This window comes from Sardina pilchardus, chromosome 7 (assembly GCF_963854185.1).
Source record: "Sardina pilchardus chromosome 7, fSarPil1.1, whole genome shotgun sequence".
Classification (NCBI taxonomy): Eukaryota; Metazoa; Chordata; class Actinopteri; order Clupeiformes; family Clupeidae; genus Sardina; species Sardina pilchardus.
The window spans coordinates 21,038,651-21,060,584 of record NC_085000.1 but is presented as its reverse complement, the minus strand read 5'-3'; the positions used below and the strand labels follow the sequence as shown (position 1 = coordinate 21,060,584).

Genomic DNA, 21,934 nt, shown 5'->3' with positions numbered 1-21,934 from the left:
AAGTTAGCTAGTTAGCATGGTTAGCATAGTTAGCATTGTTAGCATTTTTAACATTTTTAGCATAACTGCTAGAAATCATTAGCTAAGTTAGCTAACCAACCTTGTTAGCATAGTTAGCATTGTTAGCATTTTTAACATAACTGCTAGAAATCATCAACTAAGTTAGCTAATCAACCTGGTTAGCATTGTTAGCATAGTTAGCATTGTAAGCATAGTTAGCAATTTTAGCATAACTGCTAAAAATCATTAGCCGAGTTAGCTAATCACCTTGGTTAGCATTATTAACATAGTTAGCATTGTTAGCAAATTTGCTAGCAAACATAAGCTAAGTTAGCTAAGCAATCTGAGTAGCATATTAACATTATTAACACATTAGCAAAACATTAAACATCCATTAATCTATAACGTTTGCCATCCATTTAAATGATTTACCTATCAAAATCAATTAAATTATCGGTCTGTCAACATTCATTAAATTATCTTTTTATCAACAGCTTTTAAGCTATCCGTATTCAATTAAACTGTCTATCTTCGCACTATCAACTTTCATAAAATATGAAACCACCATGTCTACCCTAGCAACACCTCAGTAACCATATCTACATGATTTATCTGTACATTTTTGCATTTTCATGCACTCGTAATTTCCCTGGAATTACATTCTCTAGTTCAATTTGATAACCATTTTTTTATTGAAGATTTAAAATGACAGTAGGAGGAGCGCAACTGTTTGGTTGGGAGGTAATCCAGTCCACAAGACAGCTGCCGACTACTCTTGAAACGGTAGTCTGTAATCTGTGAAACTCCTCCGGGTGGAGTAGTTATGCGTATCACTAATTTTAGAAAAGTAATTGCATAAATACTTTGGAGGCTATAGAATAGCTGAGTCATCTGCAAATAAAAACAAATTACAATCTACAATCTATGGCTTGCTGCATATCATTAGCATATAACAACAAGAAAAGAGGGCCTAACATACTCTCCTGGGGAACACCACAAGTTTAATTAAGTTAACAAGTTTAACTTTTCCATGTCCACCACCTATTCTCTGCCAACCAGGTATGTTTTTACCCATTGAATTGATGTTTGAGAAAACCCCAAAGCTTTGTGCTTAATCAAAATTACATCATACTGAACTGTATTAAAGTCTTTTTGAAGGTCTGTTTACACCATGCCCCTTTTCCACCTCTTTCCTGATAAAGTCTATATGATAAAGTAGACACTTATCAGTGGAATGGGCTTTTCTAAAGCCTGATTGGAAGTCAAATAAGATGTTCTGCTCTACTAAAGAGCTTTCTATTTGCTCATAGATGATCTTTTCAAAACAAAATTATATTGAATACAGGATAGCTACAGGGTGGAAATTTCCAGGATCAGATTTGGAATATTTGGTTTGGAAGATATGGTATAAAGGATATAAATGGACTGCATTTATATAGCGCTTTTATCGGCTTCTGCAAGCACCCAGAGTGCTTTACATATAATGCCTCACATTCACCCATTCACACACCGATGGCGGAGGCTGCCATGCAAGGCGCCAACCTGCTCATCAGGAGCACTGGGGTTAGGTGTCTTGCTCAAGGACACTTTGACAAGGTCAGGAGGAGTTGGGCTTGAATCAGCAACCTTCCAGTTACTGGACGACTCCTCTACCTCCTGAGCCACTGCCGCCCCTATCAATAATACAAGTAGCTCAAACCGTCAACTCACTAGATCACAATACTCTTTATCAAATGAAAGATCTCTAATATCTGATTCTTATCTAATCAAAGATCACACCAACAGGGTGAAGTAAGAAGTGTATTGTCCACTGCCCACTGCTAGTCTGGACAGACAAAAGTTAACAATATTATTTGCCATTATTCAGTAATAACTTGACCAAAATAAAACTTAATATAAATATTTTAATGAAGGTGCTCCATTCCAATGTTAACATGATTCAATCGGATCTGTCTCATATGAACTGTATAGTATATTACACTGTGCCATATGAAATGTTATCATCACAAATCACAAATCAGCACTAGTAACAAATTTAATTTGTCAGCATTCTTCTCACCACTTGAGAGCCTATTTTATCAGTGTTCCATTCCGTTTCCTTTCATTTTGGACACCTCATACATTGAGTGATCGATCATCCTGATTTGTCATGGTATTTTTACATAGTTGTTATTGCTGGATTTAGCACAACCCCATCTTTCCAACAAGCCATCATATGGGTTTCTATGATAATCCCTGGCAAAGCAACCACAAAGTAAATTATATATTTTTTGCATGTTCGACTATTTTAGGTATGTGTTTATAGGTCTCTATTTATTTCATTCATCAAGATATTCACTTCCAGTGTTTTCTAGTATGTTAAGCAAGTTCCTGACTATAAACATGATAATGTCAGAGCTTGTGGGATTGATCTGCACTACTTTATATGCCTTAAGTCTCATACGGACAGGCTATATTTTAGTCCCCTTTTTTATGTATAAGAATATCTGTTAATTTAACACTTTTAGCAGTAACATATTTGTAGCCAATAGTCCATTTCATACATGGGAGACCTTAGAGATGCGGAAAAACATTGTTGGGTTTAGTTCTGCCTCTGGTAGGGGTATGTCAAAAAACTAAAACCCTTTATGACCATTTGTCTATAGAGGATGGGAGCACCTAGGAGGCATGCTTGGTTGTCCTCACAGAGTAGGTGGCAACCCCATGTGGCACTCATATTATGCTCTGCTGTGTGCTACATGTAATATACAGTGAGGAGAAAATGTATTTGATACCATGCTAAAGTTTCCTAAAAAGAGGATTATAAAATCATCATTTGACAATTGATCTTATTGCCTTAATTCAAAAAATGAGTAAAAATAAAACCGCTAAGTACCCCAATTTTCTTTGTGATTGAAGAATGTTTCGTAAATAAATAAATGTTCTTCCTAAATGCTAGGGGGAAGGAAGTATTTGACCCCCTATGTAACCCTATGGGAATTTAGCACATAGGGTTAACATAGGGGCAGGCAGTTTTTTATTTTTAAAGGCCAGCTATTTCATGGATTCAGGATATTATTCATCCTGATAAAGTTCCCTTGGCTTTTGGAATTAAAATAGCCCCACATCATCACATACCCTTCACCATATCTAGAGATTGGCATGGAGCTTTTTCCAGTAGGCCTATTAGCCTGTTTGATGCTCATTGAGCTCAATGCAAATCAAACAGGCTAATAGGCCTATTGGAAAAAGGACCATGACAATCTCTAGCTATGGTGAAGGGTATATGATGATGTGGGGCTATTTTAATTCCAAAGGCCAAGGGAACTTTATCAGGATGCATAATATCCTGGGTCCATGAAATAGCTGGCCTTTAAAAAATTAAAATCTGCCTGACCCTATGTTAACCCTATGTGTTAAATTCCCATAGGGTTACATAGGGGGTCAAATACTTCCTTCCCTTAGCATTTAAGGAAAACATTTATTTATTTACGATACATTCTTCAATCACAAAGAAAATTGGTGTCCTTGGCGGTTTTATTTTTACTCATTTTTTTAATTAAGGCATTCAGATCAATTATCAAATGATGATTTTATATTCCTGTTTTAGCATGGTATCAAATACATATGCTCCTCACTGTATAACTTTGTAATATGGTTCAAAAACTAAATCTAAACTAACTTTGTAATGTTGTTAAATAGTGTGCAAAAATACCAAAGGTTAATTGATGCTGTAAGGATCAAGTCGCACTAGGAAACTCGACCAAGCTGTGTCATAAAGCCATTTGAAGTGTAAATTATTGCATAATTATAAATAAATAACTTGATGCAAAATAACTGAAAAGCCTAGTATGCTTTTTGTATTCAAATAAATTAAATATTTTTCTTGTAAATGCCTCCTTGTGTAAAATTTCATTGCACTCCTAAAGTTCTTTATGTGCTCCTAAATTTTTCAATGGGGAAGAAAGCTGCATTGCTAAGGGGTCTCCATTTACCCTATGATGCACTTGCATAGTGATCAATGAAAATGAGTCGGTTGCGGGCGCTACCAGACCATGTCACCACAATGTCAGCCGGCGGTGGTGGTAGTAAACCACTTGGCAATTTACGGTGGAGCCTTCCTTCAAAGGTACATATGACCATTTTAATCTGGCCTTAATGCTGTAAACGGTGTCATCAGATGGCTATTTTCCCATACAATCCTTTCTAAATAGAAAAAATCCATTTACAGTTACAAACATTGACTTTTAATCCTTGTAGCCTAACAGCACCGCCAAAAACAATAAAGGTTGTTAGCAAAGTAACCTTACCAAGAAGGCTATTTCACACTTTTTCACAACAACTCTTAATATTTCCTGCCATGAATCATTTTTAGTTGTTAGTAAACTGATACATTTCTCATTACTGAACTTTGCTGTCAATTTGTTGAACGCAAAATAAGAAGCTGTGTTAACATGTGGAAAAACCATGTCAGCCAAAGTGTGGCAATACAGCTTTTAGATAAAGTAACAATTATGGTGAAATTTATATTTTGAAGTGAAGGAAGTCGGTCAGTAAATGGTCTCATCCTACCAGGAAAGACAGCAACTGATCCTACAACTGATCGACGTCTCTATGTGTCATGCTGACCAGTCCATCTAGCTCCCAGCAACTTTGGAAGGTGCACCAGGGCTGGTAGTGAACCTTTGGGCAAATGATTGGAAGGAAAATGTGATGGATATGGGGTACATTTCAACAAAATGCAAAGAGGGAAAGGGGAAGAGTGGAGAAAGAGGGGGGGGGGGGGGGTACTCCTAGATGAGAGTGGTTGTGAAAGGCAAATGATGCACTTTCAATTCTTGAAATGAATCGAGAAAAGTTACTCTTCTATTCCTCAGGCTGCTACAGACTTCATTCATTCAGACTTCACTCATTTACACAAACTGCCAAAGTGGCCATTTATGGAAGAAGGATGTCCGATGAACCAAAAAGTCGCAATTGTATTGTTTGATCATTTGACTATACTCAGTCAGCTGACAACATGTCTATCCTCCATTGATGCTGAAATACTTTGATTGTAAGCCGTTGTGCCACTTTGTTCCTCCACTGACTGGAATGTTGCAGTGGCCTACAGCTATCCATCACTCAATGTATGAGGTGTCCAAAATGAAAGGAAACGGAACACTGATAAAATACAGTCTCAAGTGGCTAAGATGCATGGTGCTATATATGCTTAATTTTAACCTATAGACATTGAGAGCTCTGCTCAGGTTTAGATGCTTCTGAGAAACCTATACATTTCTGTGGCAAGAGTATGACTTTTGGATACAGCAACCGTGCTTTGATCATTTCTCTCTTAGATGCAATAAGCTACACCATACATAGTCATATATCGTTAAACATCTGGACAAAGATGGATGCAATTTAATCAACTAGACTATCATTATTGGTAGATCTAGTGTAGAAGGTCTGACCTGTGTATGTTTTTGTGAGATTGTAAATTAAATGGCATCTACAGTCATGTAAATTTCCCTCATGCATTTAATATCTTACTCATGCAAATTATTTTACAACCTCACAACCTGTTCATTATTCAATTAAAGACGGAATTAATTAAGGATTCAAAGCATTGAGATGCTGTCTTTTCAAGCATCTGACTTTCGAATCACGTGTGTTAAACTATCTATAAAATCCTACGCGGGATGAAAAGTTTCAGAATGTGGTTTTTCATCGCCCCGTAACCACTCTGTATATGTTAATAAAAGGGCTGCAATTTCAGATTACATTTGGTTTGTATTTACTTTGTTTTATGGAAACACTGATGGAGAAAAACAACTTTTATCCAAGTAAGAATGGGCTTTTAAAACACACCAATTAAACCAATAAAAATGCCCTGGACCCTATAGACACACACACACACACATACTAGTTAAAATGTTTACTTGGAATTCTGGTGTTACGGCTTCATGGCCGTCTCGCCCCACCACTGCTACTTTCCGGGGCAAGGAAAGGATAACCGTGAGTTATTTAGGGCATCCCTCATTACCGCATGGAAACTTATTTTTCTCATAAGTCTCGGAGATTTCTTTTTTTTTTTTTTGGAGAAAGATTAGCGAAGATGCGTGCCTCACGGAATTCGCAATTTAAAAAATGAAAACAAAAATAGCCACAGAAAAAAGCACAACAAGAAAAAACATCATGCAATTATGTTGGAGAGGATATACTAAAAGAGCATGCGCACGAGAGAGGAGAGAGACGTATGTAATATTTGAGTCTCCATTCGTTGTTTATTAATCAAATCAGATATGGATGAGGGCGAAGCATGTTGCATCCTAGCAGTTTGAGAAATAATGACGGTTAGCCTATTATAAAGGCAAAATGTGTCATAAAAGAAAAGATAGCAGACAATATAGTAGGCTAAGTTTATAATGTGCTCTAATGTGCTCTAACAGGTGCATTAGAAACCAAATCGTACACATGGACATGCCTGGAATGTGTCTTCTACATGAGTAGCCTATTAAAGTTGGGATTCGTTGCCATGTGGAAATTCCATAATTGATCATTCTTGGAGGCTCTTCCAAATATATTGATTCTATTTAGACACATTGGCTATTATAGAAACTGACTAAAGTCATTCTATGTCTTGTGAAAGTGTGTGCTTTCTCGCGCACATTTGCGTAAAAAGAAAATGCATTCTGTAATTGTATTCGCTTAACATGGTCTTGTCCAAGTTGCATCAACTGCAATTCCGTATGCAGGTGCAACAGTGTTCTCATGTTGAGGAAGGCTACCTAGCGTAAAGCAAATGACAAAAATTCGACAGTTGGGCAGGTCGCATAAGCTAAAAAGTCGTAATTGGACAAAAACACTTGTGTGTTTTTTTATTGTCTTTGGACAGACAGCATACCCATACAAATATAGGCTACAGACACATTCTGCCCATCTCATATTCATTTACACACACACACACACACACACACACACACGCATACACACACACGCACACACGCATACACAGATAAATGTAGCCAAGCAAAGCTTACAGTTGTTGCTTGGTTCAAGAAGGAAATGGGACGAATCTGTTGCGCTTCTGATTTGAACTTTTGACTGGATGGTGTGGTGTGTATGAATCCAGAAGTTAGAATAGCTCCTCGTTACGGTCAAATGCTTCAGTATGTATTTAAGATCATGTTGACTGAGGTTGCAGTCGAAATATACTATATAGTCAAAATTGTAAACGTTAATTCGTCTATTCATTTAAGAGCCTATGTAGTTCAGTACTGTTGTGAGCTTTATAATCAATTATCCGAATATTTCTGTTTAATTTTGACCAGACAGTGTGGTATATTCGACTGAGTAGCAACATTTCATTCGTCTTTATAATGTATTGCTAGTAGCTTATATAATCGTGAAACAGGGAATTTTTTTTTTTGTTTTATGGCTATAGCTCCGACCAGGTAACTGATCATGGCTAAAGTTATGTCAAGTGTAAAAGGCAAATGGGGCATCCTCTCACGAATTTACCACTGCGCGAATAGACATTGAACTTGAACTTACATCCTCTGAGACACAAAATAGCCAACATTTTTATCTATATAGCTCTATTGCTGCGAGCTTCAATCTGTGTTTGGGAAGTTCATGATCGTATGTCTTTCGTTTAAATGTTATCTTCAGGCTAGGGTCTTTCTATTGCGCATCTACGTGTCTCTTGGCATTTTTTTGTGTTTGATTCCCCGATTTCTATCTAGTGTGGCGTCTAGCTTGAAATGCACTGCCTTAAGATGAATTGGAGCACATCAGCATCCTTAAATACTTAACAAAACCATAGACCTTTTAAGACTGATTGGACAACTTTTGGTTTTGGAATGTCTGGAAATGAATTTCTGTAGACATGTCCAGATGAGTCTTGATCTATTTTAGCGAGGTGTTATTTATTTATTTATTTCATCCAAAGGCTGTAATCTTAATCCAGTTCCATTATGATAAACACCTGGTTACGATCAATTTATTAGTATATTCAGAGTCATCTAATTTCCTATTTCTTTGGATTTATTCATTTTAAAGTTACTTTTTCTCAATTGGTGCTGGTGCCGGTGGATCTGACGTGTTGTATAGACTGAATAAATGAAGCTCTGATAAAAGCTTTTCATACAATTATGCTAAAAAAAAGGCAGTAGATTGTACTTGATAAATTGGCCTTACGTTTAATATATTCAACGGTTGGGTAGCTGCTCCGTGGCTGTAATTGATGTGACAATGTTGCATAAACCTTCTGTTTATTCAGCGTGTTCAGAGGAGCGATACCTGAGTGTGTGGAGTCATTTTCATAGAAGTAGACCTTGACCTTAACCACACATCCTTTTGAGACGGAAACCAAACAGGGGAGGAATGTGAACGCCTTGGTGCAAGAGGCATTCTTCCCTGATTTTTCCAGAATGTAACTTTTACCCTGATGTGGTAAGCTTACACTTTCAAGAACAAATCATGATGTGGGCAAACATTGTCAGTAGGCCTGCAATAAACTCATTGTCTTCTCATTGTTGCAATACACAGCAAGTTTTACAAATATTTATTGTACTTCTTGATTCAGACACATCTTAGGGATGTTTTCTATCTCGAATGTCTGATTTAACAACAATATTTAGCTCAATTATAGGCCCACTACAGCGCTCTGTATAATAATTGTGTTTTACATGATACAGATATAATTATGTGTGAATTGTTTCTCCGTCTTAGACTTGTGTGAAGAAACCAGTTTCAGCATTGTTGAGGAATGGGGGTAAGTGTCTTTCGTTACGCATTAAAGTCCAACAATCTACAGCTACAGTAGGCAACACTTTACGTGGTAGCACCTGCAGGACGGTGATCACGGATAATGCGCAATGCGACCTGCAACACGTGCGAGAGAGTCATACGTTTTGATCCATCAAGAAGAAGTACAAATGTGAAATAAGCAAGTGACCGGAATCTATAGGGTTTTTTTGCAGGCGGGGTCATGGTAGTATTTACATAATTACCCCTGGAGTAAGCTTCTGAGTCGGTGATTGTATTTAAATATAGGCTACTCTGAAAACGAATCGACAAACGACGTGCGCAATGACGAGGATGTCCTGTCTATGCATGTTTGCGGTGTTCGTTACACTATCTGATTACTCCACGCTGTCATGAAGGATTCCTGCGTTTATAGAGGTGCTTGCCAAGTTTGCCATTGTGGATATTGCAACGAATGCTCTACCGGAGTATAAAATGTCATTGCCTACTTGTCTGGGTTACACTAGTGCATTGCATGGATCGTTTTCCATTAATTTACGATTTTACTTGGAGTTAAATATGCTGGTAGCAACGTCGTTGTGATTGTACTGAGGTTATCCTGATCTTTCCTGCGTTGATGTTTGGTTTGGGTTTGAATGAAATAGGCTAAGTGTGCATGGTAGCTGTTAATTGGTGCAGGAACCTCGACAGAGAGTAAATGTTAACTAGATTAGTCTACCCTACAGGTAGGCAAAAAGGAAAGAAACAAAACTGCTGCTTATTATTGTATCAGATAGTATTCTTCATTCGTTAGCATCTGTTGTTTTTTGCCATCACCAGTTGGCCTACCACCGGAATTGGCAATATAGAAGGACTAGTCATGCAAATGCATGGTAAATCTAAGTAAAGCAGTAGACTATTGAATGTAAATTCAAGACACTTTTATTAAGACAAACAAGTCTTATCGTTGTCTTCAAATGTGTGTGTGTGTCTCTCTCTCTCTCTCCCACACACACACACACACACACACACGTGTGTGTTTGTGTGTGTGTGTGTGTGTGTGCGCGCGCTTGTGTCAGAGAATATTAAAGAAAATTCTGGTCCACTCCGATTCCAGTCACTCAAAATGCTCGTATGAAAGTCCTATTATTCACAAAACATCTGTTCGAGAATATAAAAATGAAAACAGGAGCGCTATCTTTGTTGAGAAATTGTAATGTTTTTGTTCCACAACTCCGCTTTAGGCTGGCCATTCGATTCTTTTAATCAACTTTTCCAGTGACAATTGAGTGGACAATTTCTGAAAGTTCTGGCTGCACGTGTTGATCAAATCTCTACATGGTAGCCTACAAAACAGCACCTTGTACGATTGCAAATCAAATGCCTATTCGGATTGTCATATGTAGAAGATAGTTTATAGTGTTATTGCTTGAAATATGGCTCAAGCTGGAACTGTGAATTAAAATAATACTTGAAAGACACATAAGAAAGAAGAAGAAGAAGCAAAGAAACCTCTTCAGTCCACATCAGCACTTTGCTCATTAGCATGTCTGGACAGAGTGTGGTCGCCTCTTTTAACTTGAACTTGGACTTCCGACTAGAGGCGTCTGGAAGTGGGGGAGATTTTTGTCTGCTTTTAAACGTCTCTGCAAAAAGACACACATGTGGTGCTTGTTACGCGGGCCGTCGCCAGAAGTGCAATTGAATTTCAGTTGAAAAGCTGAATATAATACTTTCCATTGAGTTTTCACTGCATTCAGAAATCACACCCTTGGAAAAGATTCTTAGATTGTGTGCTTGTGGACAGTTTTAATTAGCTTCGGCGACTGATTGAATAATTTTGCCCTAACCTTGCGATAATTTCATTGTGATTGCTAGGAATACGTGTGACATAAGATCATCCTTGTGAAAAACACAAAATATAAGTCATAATCGTCCTTAAGGTAAAGGCAAATGTTCTAATCCGAACAGAAATCGTATGCCTTATCGTCACTCCTCTGCTAAATCCTGCTACGCCATACTGCGGATATGTGAACCGTAGGCTTGATTTGTGCGCCTTAACACATCTTGGCGACGTTGTAGTTGTAGATAATATGCTGACCAACCTAATTTAATTAATGCAGCAATACTTGCATGTGCCATATTGACTGTTATATACTGTACAACAGCATATGATGTGCAATCCTTTCTGTTGACGCACACGTGATGTCAGACGATGTAACATTAGACGATGCTGTGAATCTCAGTGATTTTGTAATACAGGTTGAGAAATATTGTCGGCCATGGTTGCAGTGTCGATGAATCAACACACAGTTGACACCTCCCTCTCTCCTCCTCACCCACATCCCTGGCTCTGCGCACTGAGACATAGGGTTGCCCTTCCTCTGGCGCATCCAATGTTTTGCTAAGCCCACACTACACGCTTTGAACATGTTTATATTTTGTTACAAGAAACAGATCACCTAATTAAAATAGAGGCTTGCTTGTGGAAGATGGATGAAGTTGTTTTTGGATGAACATTTTAAATCGCCCCCAGACATTCACCACAACAGTGAAAGAAAGTTTATTCTGATTCGTAATGCCCACGTAAATTGAGTATTCAGTGACAGATAGAACATGAAATATCTTCATACTTCGACCAGCTTAATTTTATTCGTTCGAAGATAACAAGTTGCGCACAAATAAGGGGATGATACATCTGTAGCTATCCTAGTCCACATGGACATTTGACTGTCTTTATGTATAATTATGTGATTATTATGACCAGTCCCAAACCAATAGCCATATGGATCCACTGGAGAAACTTTCCTCCATCCTTGCAGCTTTTGTTATATTTTGCAGGAGTAAATCTTTCCGTATCACGTAAAGAACCTTGCTTATATCAGAAAGCAAGGCCATGGATTTCTGTTTCGCCCATACGTTGTCTTTGGACGTGGCGTAATGCCGGTCCGAAATGCCAGTTGTAAGGTGACTCAACTCGTTAGACTAAAGTCTCCATTAGATTTGCAAACTGCGCACATTTGAGGTTATCTCTACACATTGTAACTATGTTTAAGTAGCCTACGGTTGAAATGCAGATCTTCTACTTAGGCCTTGCGACGCAAAGCACTTAATTCTAAGCAGTCCAACCTGAGCTACCGTGGTGAAAGTGTAAGTCATCGTCCACTTTCTCAGATAGCTGTAAGCATACATCCTCGTTCAATTTTCTGATACATTTTAAATCTCTGACTGACTGGCTAAAAATTATTGCAAATGAAATATTACGTTCCTCTGATAACCTTCAATGTATCATTATTTCACGATAAGACAGATTTTTATAGATATTTGCCAATAGAACCACAAATTAAAATGAAAAAGTAGGCCTACCCAAACTGTGAACTTGAAGGGTTCGTTTTCCTCATATGGTTAGAAAAGACGTATTATTTATCGGCAACCATTTTTAGTCTTCAGGGATTTGCATCATATGCTGTCTTGAGTCTCTGTGCTGCAAACGCTTTTTGCGCACCAAAAACTAAATTCAGTGCTTAACAGTTTGTAGAAAATGTGAGCCCCCCACCCCAACCCGCTGACAACAGAGCACTCCGGAGCACTAACTCCAGCACTGAGACAGGTCAGTTCATTAATATTACCGTTTTAGTCATATGATTAAAATGGTCTGATGATAACCTGCCAGAGCAAAGATTCGGCATCTACTACACGGTTTGAGGTTATTGAAATGAGCACATACTTCTTGCCCTAGCTCTTCGTATAGAAAAAAGGCCATTCATATTATGACCAAATCTGTGAATTAGACTAATTGCTTATTTTTGTTGTTCTACGTGGTGGAGGTGACCACGTCGACAGGAAGGAACTAAACTAGAAGTGAATACTGTATTTCAAATAAACCAACCAACTTTGCGCGACCCGGCATAATACCATCTACAGTTCAGTCACAGTGAACCTCCTATGCACTTAATCAGTTATAGATATCTGATACCAAAGTCCCTTCTAAAGACACTCTTTCGAAATTGAAATTCTAAGGCGTATACTAATTATCCAAATTGTACACACGTGTGTTACAGTTGAACTTTGGAAGAATGCGATAATTTGCGTGTATTGTGCAATGTAGCCATGTTTGTGCTGATGATCTGAATCAAGTTAAGCCAATAACCCCTCACAATAGCCTATTTTAATGTCAGTCAAATAGGGTCTCATGAGCTTTTCGAAAAATACTGTTAGCCTGTCATATACGCATACAATTACAGTTGTGCATTTTAAGAGATAATTTGTCATGCATCTTGCGTATTACGTGGTTAAATTATTCTGGACTATTTGGCCTACTTTTGAGCTATTTTTTTGTATTCAGGTAGGCTAAATAACGTAGGTTGCTGCTATCTGCTAACTCTGCAAATGAGAATGCTATCAGGAATCATATTGTTTACCTCTTCCGAACAAATCAGGCTCCAATTAACAAGTCACATTTGCAGCAATCTCTTTTTTAAAGGAACGTGGAGCAGATTCAAAGTTCTCAAAATAACCTTAGACCATTGATTAAGAGAAATATGGCGAAATTCTAACTAGATACTTTTTTAACGTAAGCCTACACCTAGTGATTAAAAATCTTGCATAAACAAGCATTTTATTCGAGCTATAAAATTTCCACATACGTTTCATTTAAACATGGCATGTAACCAAAATTGTCGAATGTTACCAGACAGCCGATGATCTTCAAAACTAATCAGATAGTAGCCGATATGGTGATACTTCATGACAAGAGGCTATAGGTTATAGGTGGGCTACAACAAGCTTAGCGCGCTTTGGGCATATGTCCTCTCCAAAATCAGTTGCATAACATAAGATTTCAGTTTTCGCCAATAGGAAGGTCAAATGTAAATGTGAATGGTAGGTAAACGTCGATAGGCTATATAACGAACAATAGACGGTGTGATTCATCAGCCTGCAATAACTTTCTATATCCTCTATTGACGGGAAGTGACTGATTTGCCTACCACTGAAATTTTGAGTGAGGCGCATTCTCGTCATACATATTGAATGCATGTAGCCTACTGAAAGACTGCTCTCTCTTTCTCTCTCTCAAAGAAACTCTTGCTCCATACTTTTTATATGTGATCAATTTTTTTAATTGCAATTTTGGTAGCCTACAGGTAAAGAGAAATAGGCCTACACAAGCTAAGGACAACCAGACAACCATTGACGATTTAAATAGGCTACTCTGATTCACATGACAGATGTGAAGGATGATTCCAAAGTCGTTGAGTAGCAAAATATCATCATACTTATGATACAAAACCGGATAGGGTGTTTAATGTCATCAGAGTTCAGCGGTTTGGATTAGTTTCTCTGAAAGGGTCACCCCAAAGATAGAGAAAACGGGCCAGTAGCCTACTCTTTACTAAAGACATAGCCGCATAGCCTTTACGGAAAATGCAGAAGGATAGTTTACCTTTTAATTTGCTTAATATAACAACAAATAGCTTGTTTACATAAATCAGTTGCTTAAGGGGTAAACATAATATTTCTGACGAGAGGACGAATGGATTTGACCGAAGAGAGTACAGCTACAGCTATAGCCTAAGCTACTCTCCACATTTGTCTTTCTCCTTGGACAGAACGCTGTTACTAGATGTCTGTCTGAGACAGTGAATTGTCACTGGATTGTTTGCCGCTTTTTCCCCTTATAGTTACTTTCTCGTCTGTCTTTTTGCCTTTCATTTATGTAGAGTTACATGCAGGCGAGTGTGAAGTTCATTCTTGTCTGTCTAGACTGTGATTACGACCCTGTTTGGCTGCGTATTTTACCTTGACCTTGGACTTCCGTGCAGCTGCTATTTGTAAGAGAGGTCCATATTTGTCACCATTGCGTCAACCAAGCTGTGTTTGTCTCTAGTTGCAGTGCTTTATATTTGTCATGGAAAAGACTTGTTTCAACTTTAGAAAGAAAGAGATCTTGCATCCACAGTAATATTATCTTTTGTCACGAGGTTGTAGCATGTCTAAATGCCGTGCTGCATTTGAGTAAAATGCAGGATTTCTTTTCGACGAGGTAGACGCAATGTAGAAGGCTACCATTAACTTCTAATTTTGTTAAAGTTAGATTCACTATATAAAGATTCATTATGTACATGTACTCTGTCATATTAGTGTCATTGTTAGTAGCCTATAAGTCTGTGTCTATATTGTACAGACGTTCATATGTTGATGTTCCAAGATTTTGCTTCTTATTAGCGTATTTTTTGTTGGTTTTTCTAAATACTTGTTCTGTATTAATGAATGGGACTACAAGTCCACGAACATACCAGGATCGGTTTTGCCAACAACAACAAAGCCAAACACATGAAGGACCCGATTAGCCCTATGCAATAAAGTTCCCTGCTAAATGAATACAATGTATACAGAACATTTTCCAAACAAATAGAAACACGCACATTAGGCAGAGCACACATTCAGTTATTAGTAGCTGTATAAACGGTTGTATCCTGTATCCTGAGAAATGCATATTGGTTTCTAAATGTAGGGCAGCCTAATTAATGCTTTTTCTGTGGGACTATATTTCTGCATTTCCCATCCCATGCAATTTTATTATACTTAAATAAGGATACTCGTTGAAATTTAAAATACAGAATTATTTTGCCAGGTAGCCGACATGCACAAAGACCCTGAGCATTGCACGAGCACCTGCCCTTATGCCCTCTAACTTTATCTTGCAGACCTTTTTTTGTTGTTTAAACTATTTTTTTTAAATTTATTTTGTATTTTTAAAGGTCATGGTAGAGCGATATTTTTATTGAAAGAGTGCTGTAGCTATGCTCGACAACTGCCTTTGAGCTATAATTCTGAGACTGCACGAGCCCATACACCTCCTACGACTTTCTTTGCCACAGCAACCGCAGTGAATGCAAATCAAGCGCCATGCCGAGCAATATCCACGTCTCCCTTATTTGTCTTCATGAAATACAGGTATCGCCACTAAGCTCTAAGCATTCAGTGTGACCATTGTGAAATTAATCCACTGTTCAAATGTATTGGTGCAGCTGCGACAGGCCAAGTAGCCCAACTTGGACAATAGCCCACCAGCAAAAAACAAGCTAGTGTGGCAAAAAAGGGGAAAAATCGCTAATGAACACGAGTGGACTATGATGGTTCCGTTCTGTGTCAACTAATACGCCTTTGAGATATCCTATCGGTCATCCTTTTCCTGTGAAGTAGCCTACTGTTCGAGCTCTGCTCATGATGGTGCTGCAAAGGATAGATAGAGTTTAGCTTGATCCACTCGTTCATCGATGGTTTATCGGTTAGTTGAAAGTGTTTGGCTTTGACATACTTACCTTACAAGTCTGTATACTTAAATGCAATATTAAAACATTAATAGGTGAGTCGCACTGTAAGTTACTTAATTGTTTAAGTGTTGTTGAAAGGTGGACCTTTTTTACTTAAGCACCTGCCTAAGAAATATGCGCAGCCCTGTATTTTATTATTATAATTTTTTTTTTAAATGTCCAGTTCTCTTGTGTTTTCCTGACGTGGCCTATCATGTCCCCATATAACAGCTAGTCGAGGTAATGTCACCAGAATGTCATGAGTATGGTATGAATTTGATGAAGCTAAAATAATATTTACCAATTATGACCAAAACGGCTAAACTAAATATAAAATCAGTTTGCAAATTGGTGAACTCTGCAACCATCATGTTAGAACAATCTATTCGGTCTTTAATTGCTGTGCAAATAATTTATTTGAAATTCTGATGCAGTTCCAGACTTAATTGTAGAAGGCCAATACTAACATTGAATAACAGAAGATTCCATTCCCCACCCCATTCCCAGTCAAAATCGTCCGGCATACACAAAGCTAATTGACTTAGAAATAAAGGAGGCTAACTTGGGGAAAATTGAGTGGAAACCTTGAATGTATAGGAACATTTACTTTAGGACATAGGTCCGATTTATCCAACAAGATGGACTACAGAAATTGTTTTGGTTTTCTTCATATATGGTGTCTTCCCCTTTAAGAACGTTTGTTTGTGGTGCTTCAGCCAATAGCCAGTCTTTGAGGCTAATGGTAGGCTGCAGTGAAACGTGAGCCAGTGGCTCTTTTAAAGGGATTATCCTACCCACCTATAGTCCCGATCTCTTTGGGCTCGTTAGCATATCACGTGCTTGTGTCTTAATGAACTGAACGCACAGGTCTTGCGCGCGCGCATGCGCCCGTGTAAAATGTAGTTGGAAATGAGGTATCTGTCTTGGAGTAGTCGACTTTTTAAAAGCATCGGCAGCCCATGATATGACGACTTCACTGGTCCTGCATCCACGCTGGGCAGACACCTTGATGTACGTTTATGAAAAAAGCCCGAATGAAAACACTCAGAATAAAAACCAAACCATGGAGGGACTAAGCGGGAACTGTCCTGCAACCCACTGCAGGGACCTCATCTCACACCCTGCGCTAGGACGACATTCTGGTTCCATAGCGACTCACCAGGGATCCGTTTACTCGGATATATCTTCCCCTGATAGCGGCCGACAGTGCCCCGGTCCTCAGTCTTCATCTAGCGCCTCTCTGGGCTACGGCTACCCTTTTGGAAACCCTTACTACGGGTGCAGACTATCTCATTCGCACAATGTGAATTTACAACAGAAGCCTTGCTCTTATCATCCAGCTGAGAAATATGTCGAGCCCAACACGGCGCTGCCCTCAGAGGAACTCTCAAGCAGGGCAAAAGAGTTTGCGTTCTACCCAAGCTTCGCCAGTTCTTACCAAGCTGTACCGGGATACCTAGACATGTCAGTGGTGCCTGGTATAAGCACGCATCCAGAACCACGACATGACGCATTGATTCCCGTGGAAGGGTATCAGCACTGGGCGCTATCAAATGGCTGGGACGGCCAAGTATATTGCTCTAAGGAACAAACACAATCCACCCATCTTTGGAAGTCTCCCTTTCCAGGTATGAAGACAATTTCATTTTGTTGATCATTTCTATGTTGGGTGAATATGTGACCGTTTCAGAGGACGCTTGAGCCTCACCAAAATTACTTCTACGTTACCCGACGAATTGCAATTGGTCCCCGATCACTACAAATACTTTATAGACAGCAGAAAGCTACAACGTACAATTTCTGTCTTTCTGTCCTTAAATGTGTGCGATCCCCTTGCCGGCAACGCATGCACATGCATGCCTTCCTACGCCCGCAACCAACATTGTTGATGTGATTATATTTTTGACCACACTGTCTTAGGCTACAGTCCGTGACCGAACAGTATGTTTTGCTCCTAGAACTAAACATTTTACATCTAAGCGTCAGCACTACATACCTATTAGACACAGGTGTTGCCTTAACCCCTCTTAACCCCTCTTAAATATTGCTTACCACAGTATATTCACGGTGTAGTGCGGATAGGTCTGCGTAAAACATTTCTGTTAGTAGATTAAACAATACATAGGAGTAGGGTTTTAGTGTATCTTAACTCGGAAACCTTGTCATACCAAATGTCAAAAATATCTGTAAGTACAAGCCATGCAGTCACGGTGATTGGTGTGGGGCACGACAACATACCTTTGCTCCTCCTGTATGATAAAATTGTGGGCACTATTTGTGCTGAGGTCATAAATCTGTGAATCTTTGTCAGGGAAGAGCCAGAGTAGTGCTCTGCAACGTGTTATAAGAGTTGTGCAGATGCCAGTATCCATTATTCATTCAGCATCTGACGCCCTGGATTCAATTTCAGTTCAAACATTGCACCTGCGCATTTTGCATTCGTCCTTTATAGATCTCACTAGGCCTACAGCACACAAACTCACTAGTTCACAAGTTTCTCAGAAATCTCTTTGCCCCGATTAACTACAAATAGTGTCATTTCTAACCTTCCTTAGCCTATCTGTCACTCACTTATTTTTTTCTCCCGGCCTCTATCTGTAGTCTTCTCTCTCTCTCTTTCACTCACTCACTTCACTTTCTCCCTTTCTCACAATCTCTCTTTCTCTCTGTCCCTCACACACACACACACACACACCACACACACCACACACACACACACACACACACACACACACACACACACACACACACACACACACACACACACACACACACACACACCAGCCCGCACCTCTACCCCAATTGAAATAATGAGGCGCTTATTGAGGTTTTGTAGAAATGCAGATATGGTCGACACACAATAGAATACTTTTCCTCACATTTTCCCTAGAACGTGACATTTCACAAAATTGTCAAATTCACGTCGTCAGTGTCAAATCAGTGGGAGTAACCCCTTGTGTTTTAACTTGTCAGATATAGGCTATTGACAAATATGCTATGTATTGAATTTCACTTGCAAAATCAAGAGACGTGATCATTCGTGCAACCAATATAACAATAATGAAAATATTCTCGTCAGAAGTTGTAATTGGATGACTGTCAAATAGCCTGCCATTTTCACTGTCAAAAATATAGTTCCCATTGACTGCCCAGAAACTCCAGGTTTGGAACGTGCAATATCAGCTCTTCACTTGACATGCTCAAGGGCCTTTTTGATAACACATCACCTGCAGAGTTTTCTTAATCGAAAATCTCATTTTAGACTGTATTGTGGCGATCTAAGCAAATAAAAAGCGCACGCTTGTGAGGATATAGCGCTCATGTCAGTTTTGGAAAACCTTCAGATATTTGCAAGACGTTGCAACATCTCTAATACTTATGTATTCTATTGGCTTCCTTTTTTCTTTCAGATGTTGTCCCTTTGCAGCCCGAAGTCAGCAGTTATCGTCGTGGTCGCAAGAAGCGTGTCCCTTACACCAAGTTACAGCTAAAAGAACTGGAAAAAGAATACGCAGCCAGCAAATTCATCACCAAAGACAAGAGGCGACGTATATCCGCCACAACTAACCTCTCAGAACGCCAGGTTACCATCTGGTTCCAGAATCGCCGGGTGAAGGAGAAGAAATTCGTCTGTAAATCCAAGACAAATAATCACGTGCACACCACCTGATGATTGCCCCCATCACTTTGTCAACACCATGTAACACGCCTGTTCGTTCTAGAAGTCTGAAATGTACCTCCTTTTTTCTTATCATGTATGAAGAACACTTGAGACAATTTCCACTTACCCACCCATTCTTGAATACTTTATTTAATTTCAAATCAGTGCACACCACACATTCTTCATAAGTGTATGGCCTAAGCTGTGAAAATAATTGTCATGTCAAGTCTTTTTATATGAATGTACATATATAAATATATAATATTTAAGTGGTCTCCGTTTTCTCAGACATTTGAATCATGTGTTTTCAGATGAACATCAGAATTCATTTAATATTCCACAGATGTAGCCAATGCATTCTCGTGTGCGCGGATCCAGAACACACCAGCAAAATGAATGAACACACACAAATGACAAGGGAAAATAAAAGACCCAACTGGCTCCAAAAGAAGAGAGATAAAGTTATAACTTGGACCCTTAGGGTAGAACTTGAATAAACCCGTATGGGCCGACTTTGCCGGAAATGGAAAAATGCTGCGGTCCATACACTTGCTGAACACTGAACACTTGCTATAGAAGGACTGCATGAAATCATTCTGTTCTTCAGTGCATACGGAAAATGCCCACGACCTTGAGGTGTAGCGCGCGGTGTTTTCTTGCTTACGGTACAAACAAGGCTGCTAGTGCTGATATGTACAGTGCTATGCCTCTATGATTTAACCCATATCTCGTATGACAGGGCTGTATGTTGGAATGTGTCAAAATCGTCTTTTTGTGTTCTTACAAGTGAAGGATGTATGTCTGCCATGCAACTGCGATGATTGTAAAGCAAAGTATTACATAATTATGTATAATCTCGTTCTCATATATATATTTATATATATATGAAAGAGAGAGAGAGAGAGAGGGAGAGCGTGTAACGCATCCGTTGTGTTGGTTTTGTTCACTTGTAAGCAGTCTGTAGGCTATTATGTTGTGCAGTATGTGAACTGTAAGCCCATTGTGGTGTTTGGTCGCTAACGTGTTGAATAGAACCATGTTTGTTAAATAAATAATGATTTTAAACATAATTTATTGCACTCAGTCAAGCAAATAATTTAGGCCACAATTTTTACCGATGCATGTTGCGTCTTTTTTGACCAATACCTGTGCGCAAGTTAAGGTGTATGTAGGTGCAACTACATTTTTATATATTTGATAAGCAATAGGCCTATGTAGCTATTCATAATGAATTGATGTTATTGTTGACTTAAATCATCGCAGGAAATACGAAATGCATAATTGCAGGGAAAGCTGATAAAAAAAATAGCCTACGCTTCGGTCGGACTTTGAACAGATAGGATAATGCGTCTCCAAGTGCATGGTATGGTGTAGTTAATGTTTAGTGCAAAGCAAAACTTCAATCTGGTCTAAAATAGTAGCTGTAGCGCTAGGCCTATACTAAGCTTGATTCGTCTAATGTCTGTGCGCAACAATGAATGCAGTTGACTTCAAACCGACTGACTGGCATTATTGGGTTTGTATCCCTATTTTAATTTTGATACCTAATGCTTTGTTATATATTAGTATTATTATTATAACTGTAGTAGTAGTATAACTGAGTAGTTATCTTTTTTAGTTTACATTTTCAGATAAGCTGAAACAAAATAACTTTGTATTTAAGTTGAAAATGTATTTATTTTGTAATAACTTTCAGACGTGGTTGTGCACTTACTGTTGGTGGTTACATCTGCTATATCCTAGCTCGCACAATTTCAATATCTTGTGAAGTAAAGAGCTGGAGATAAACCACCGTCTCTCGATGCTAACACTTCCATTATCATGGTTTCACTGTGTATGCAGTAATGTAATAGTAATGTTATGTATTATGTCGTATTGCACTAGTAGATTCGTTGAACATTTCACATAATGCTTCTGGTGTAATTGTTGAACAGAACATATGTGTACTTTCAACAGTCATAGGCTATTCCGACTATCTTTAGTTCATTTGACCAATATAAGCCGACATTTACCATGGTATAAGAGCCAGGGAATGAGGATTGCAAAGGACAAAATCATAATCTTACTTCAGTCAGTCGCCGGCGTTCATAAAGAGGCGGTGTATGCTAGACTACGACTGTTGCCATTTGTGTCGCCAATTTGGGCCGAATATGGAACTGTTTTTTCGACAAAAATAATGCTAGCTACTATTTTAGATGTTCCATGAAATATTTGATAGAATTCACTAGGCTACAGTCGTAGAATGGGC

At 38.7% G+C, this 21,934-nt stretch overlaps 2 protein-coding genes across 2 annotated transcripts in view; both read left to right on the top strand.

Moving 5' to 3' along the window:
* hoxc11a (homeobox C11a) overlaps nt 1–21,934 on the top strand; it is a 64,237-nt gene that overhangs the window by 22,171 nt on the left and 20,132 nt on the right. The gene's annotated exons all lie outside the window — the stretch shown is intronic.
* Nucleotides 16,984–20,746, top strand: hoxc13a (homeobox C13a). The gene is made up of 2 exons (XM_062541220.1): nt 16,984–17,653; nt 19,436–20,746. The coding sequence occupies exons 1-2, from the start codon at nt 16,990–16,992 to the stop codon at nt 19,693–19,695; spliced, it is 924 nt and encodes a 307-aa protein (XP_062397204.1). The 5' UTR covers nt 16,984–16,989; the 3' UTR covers nt 19,696–20,746.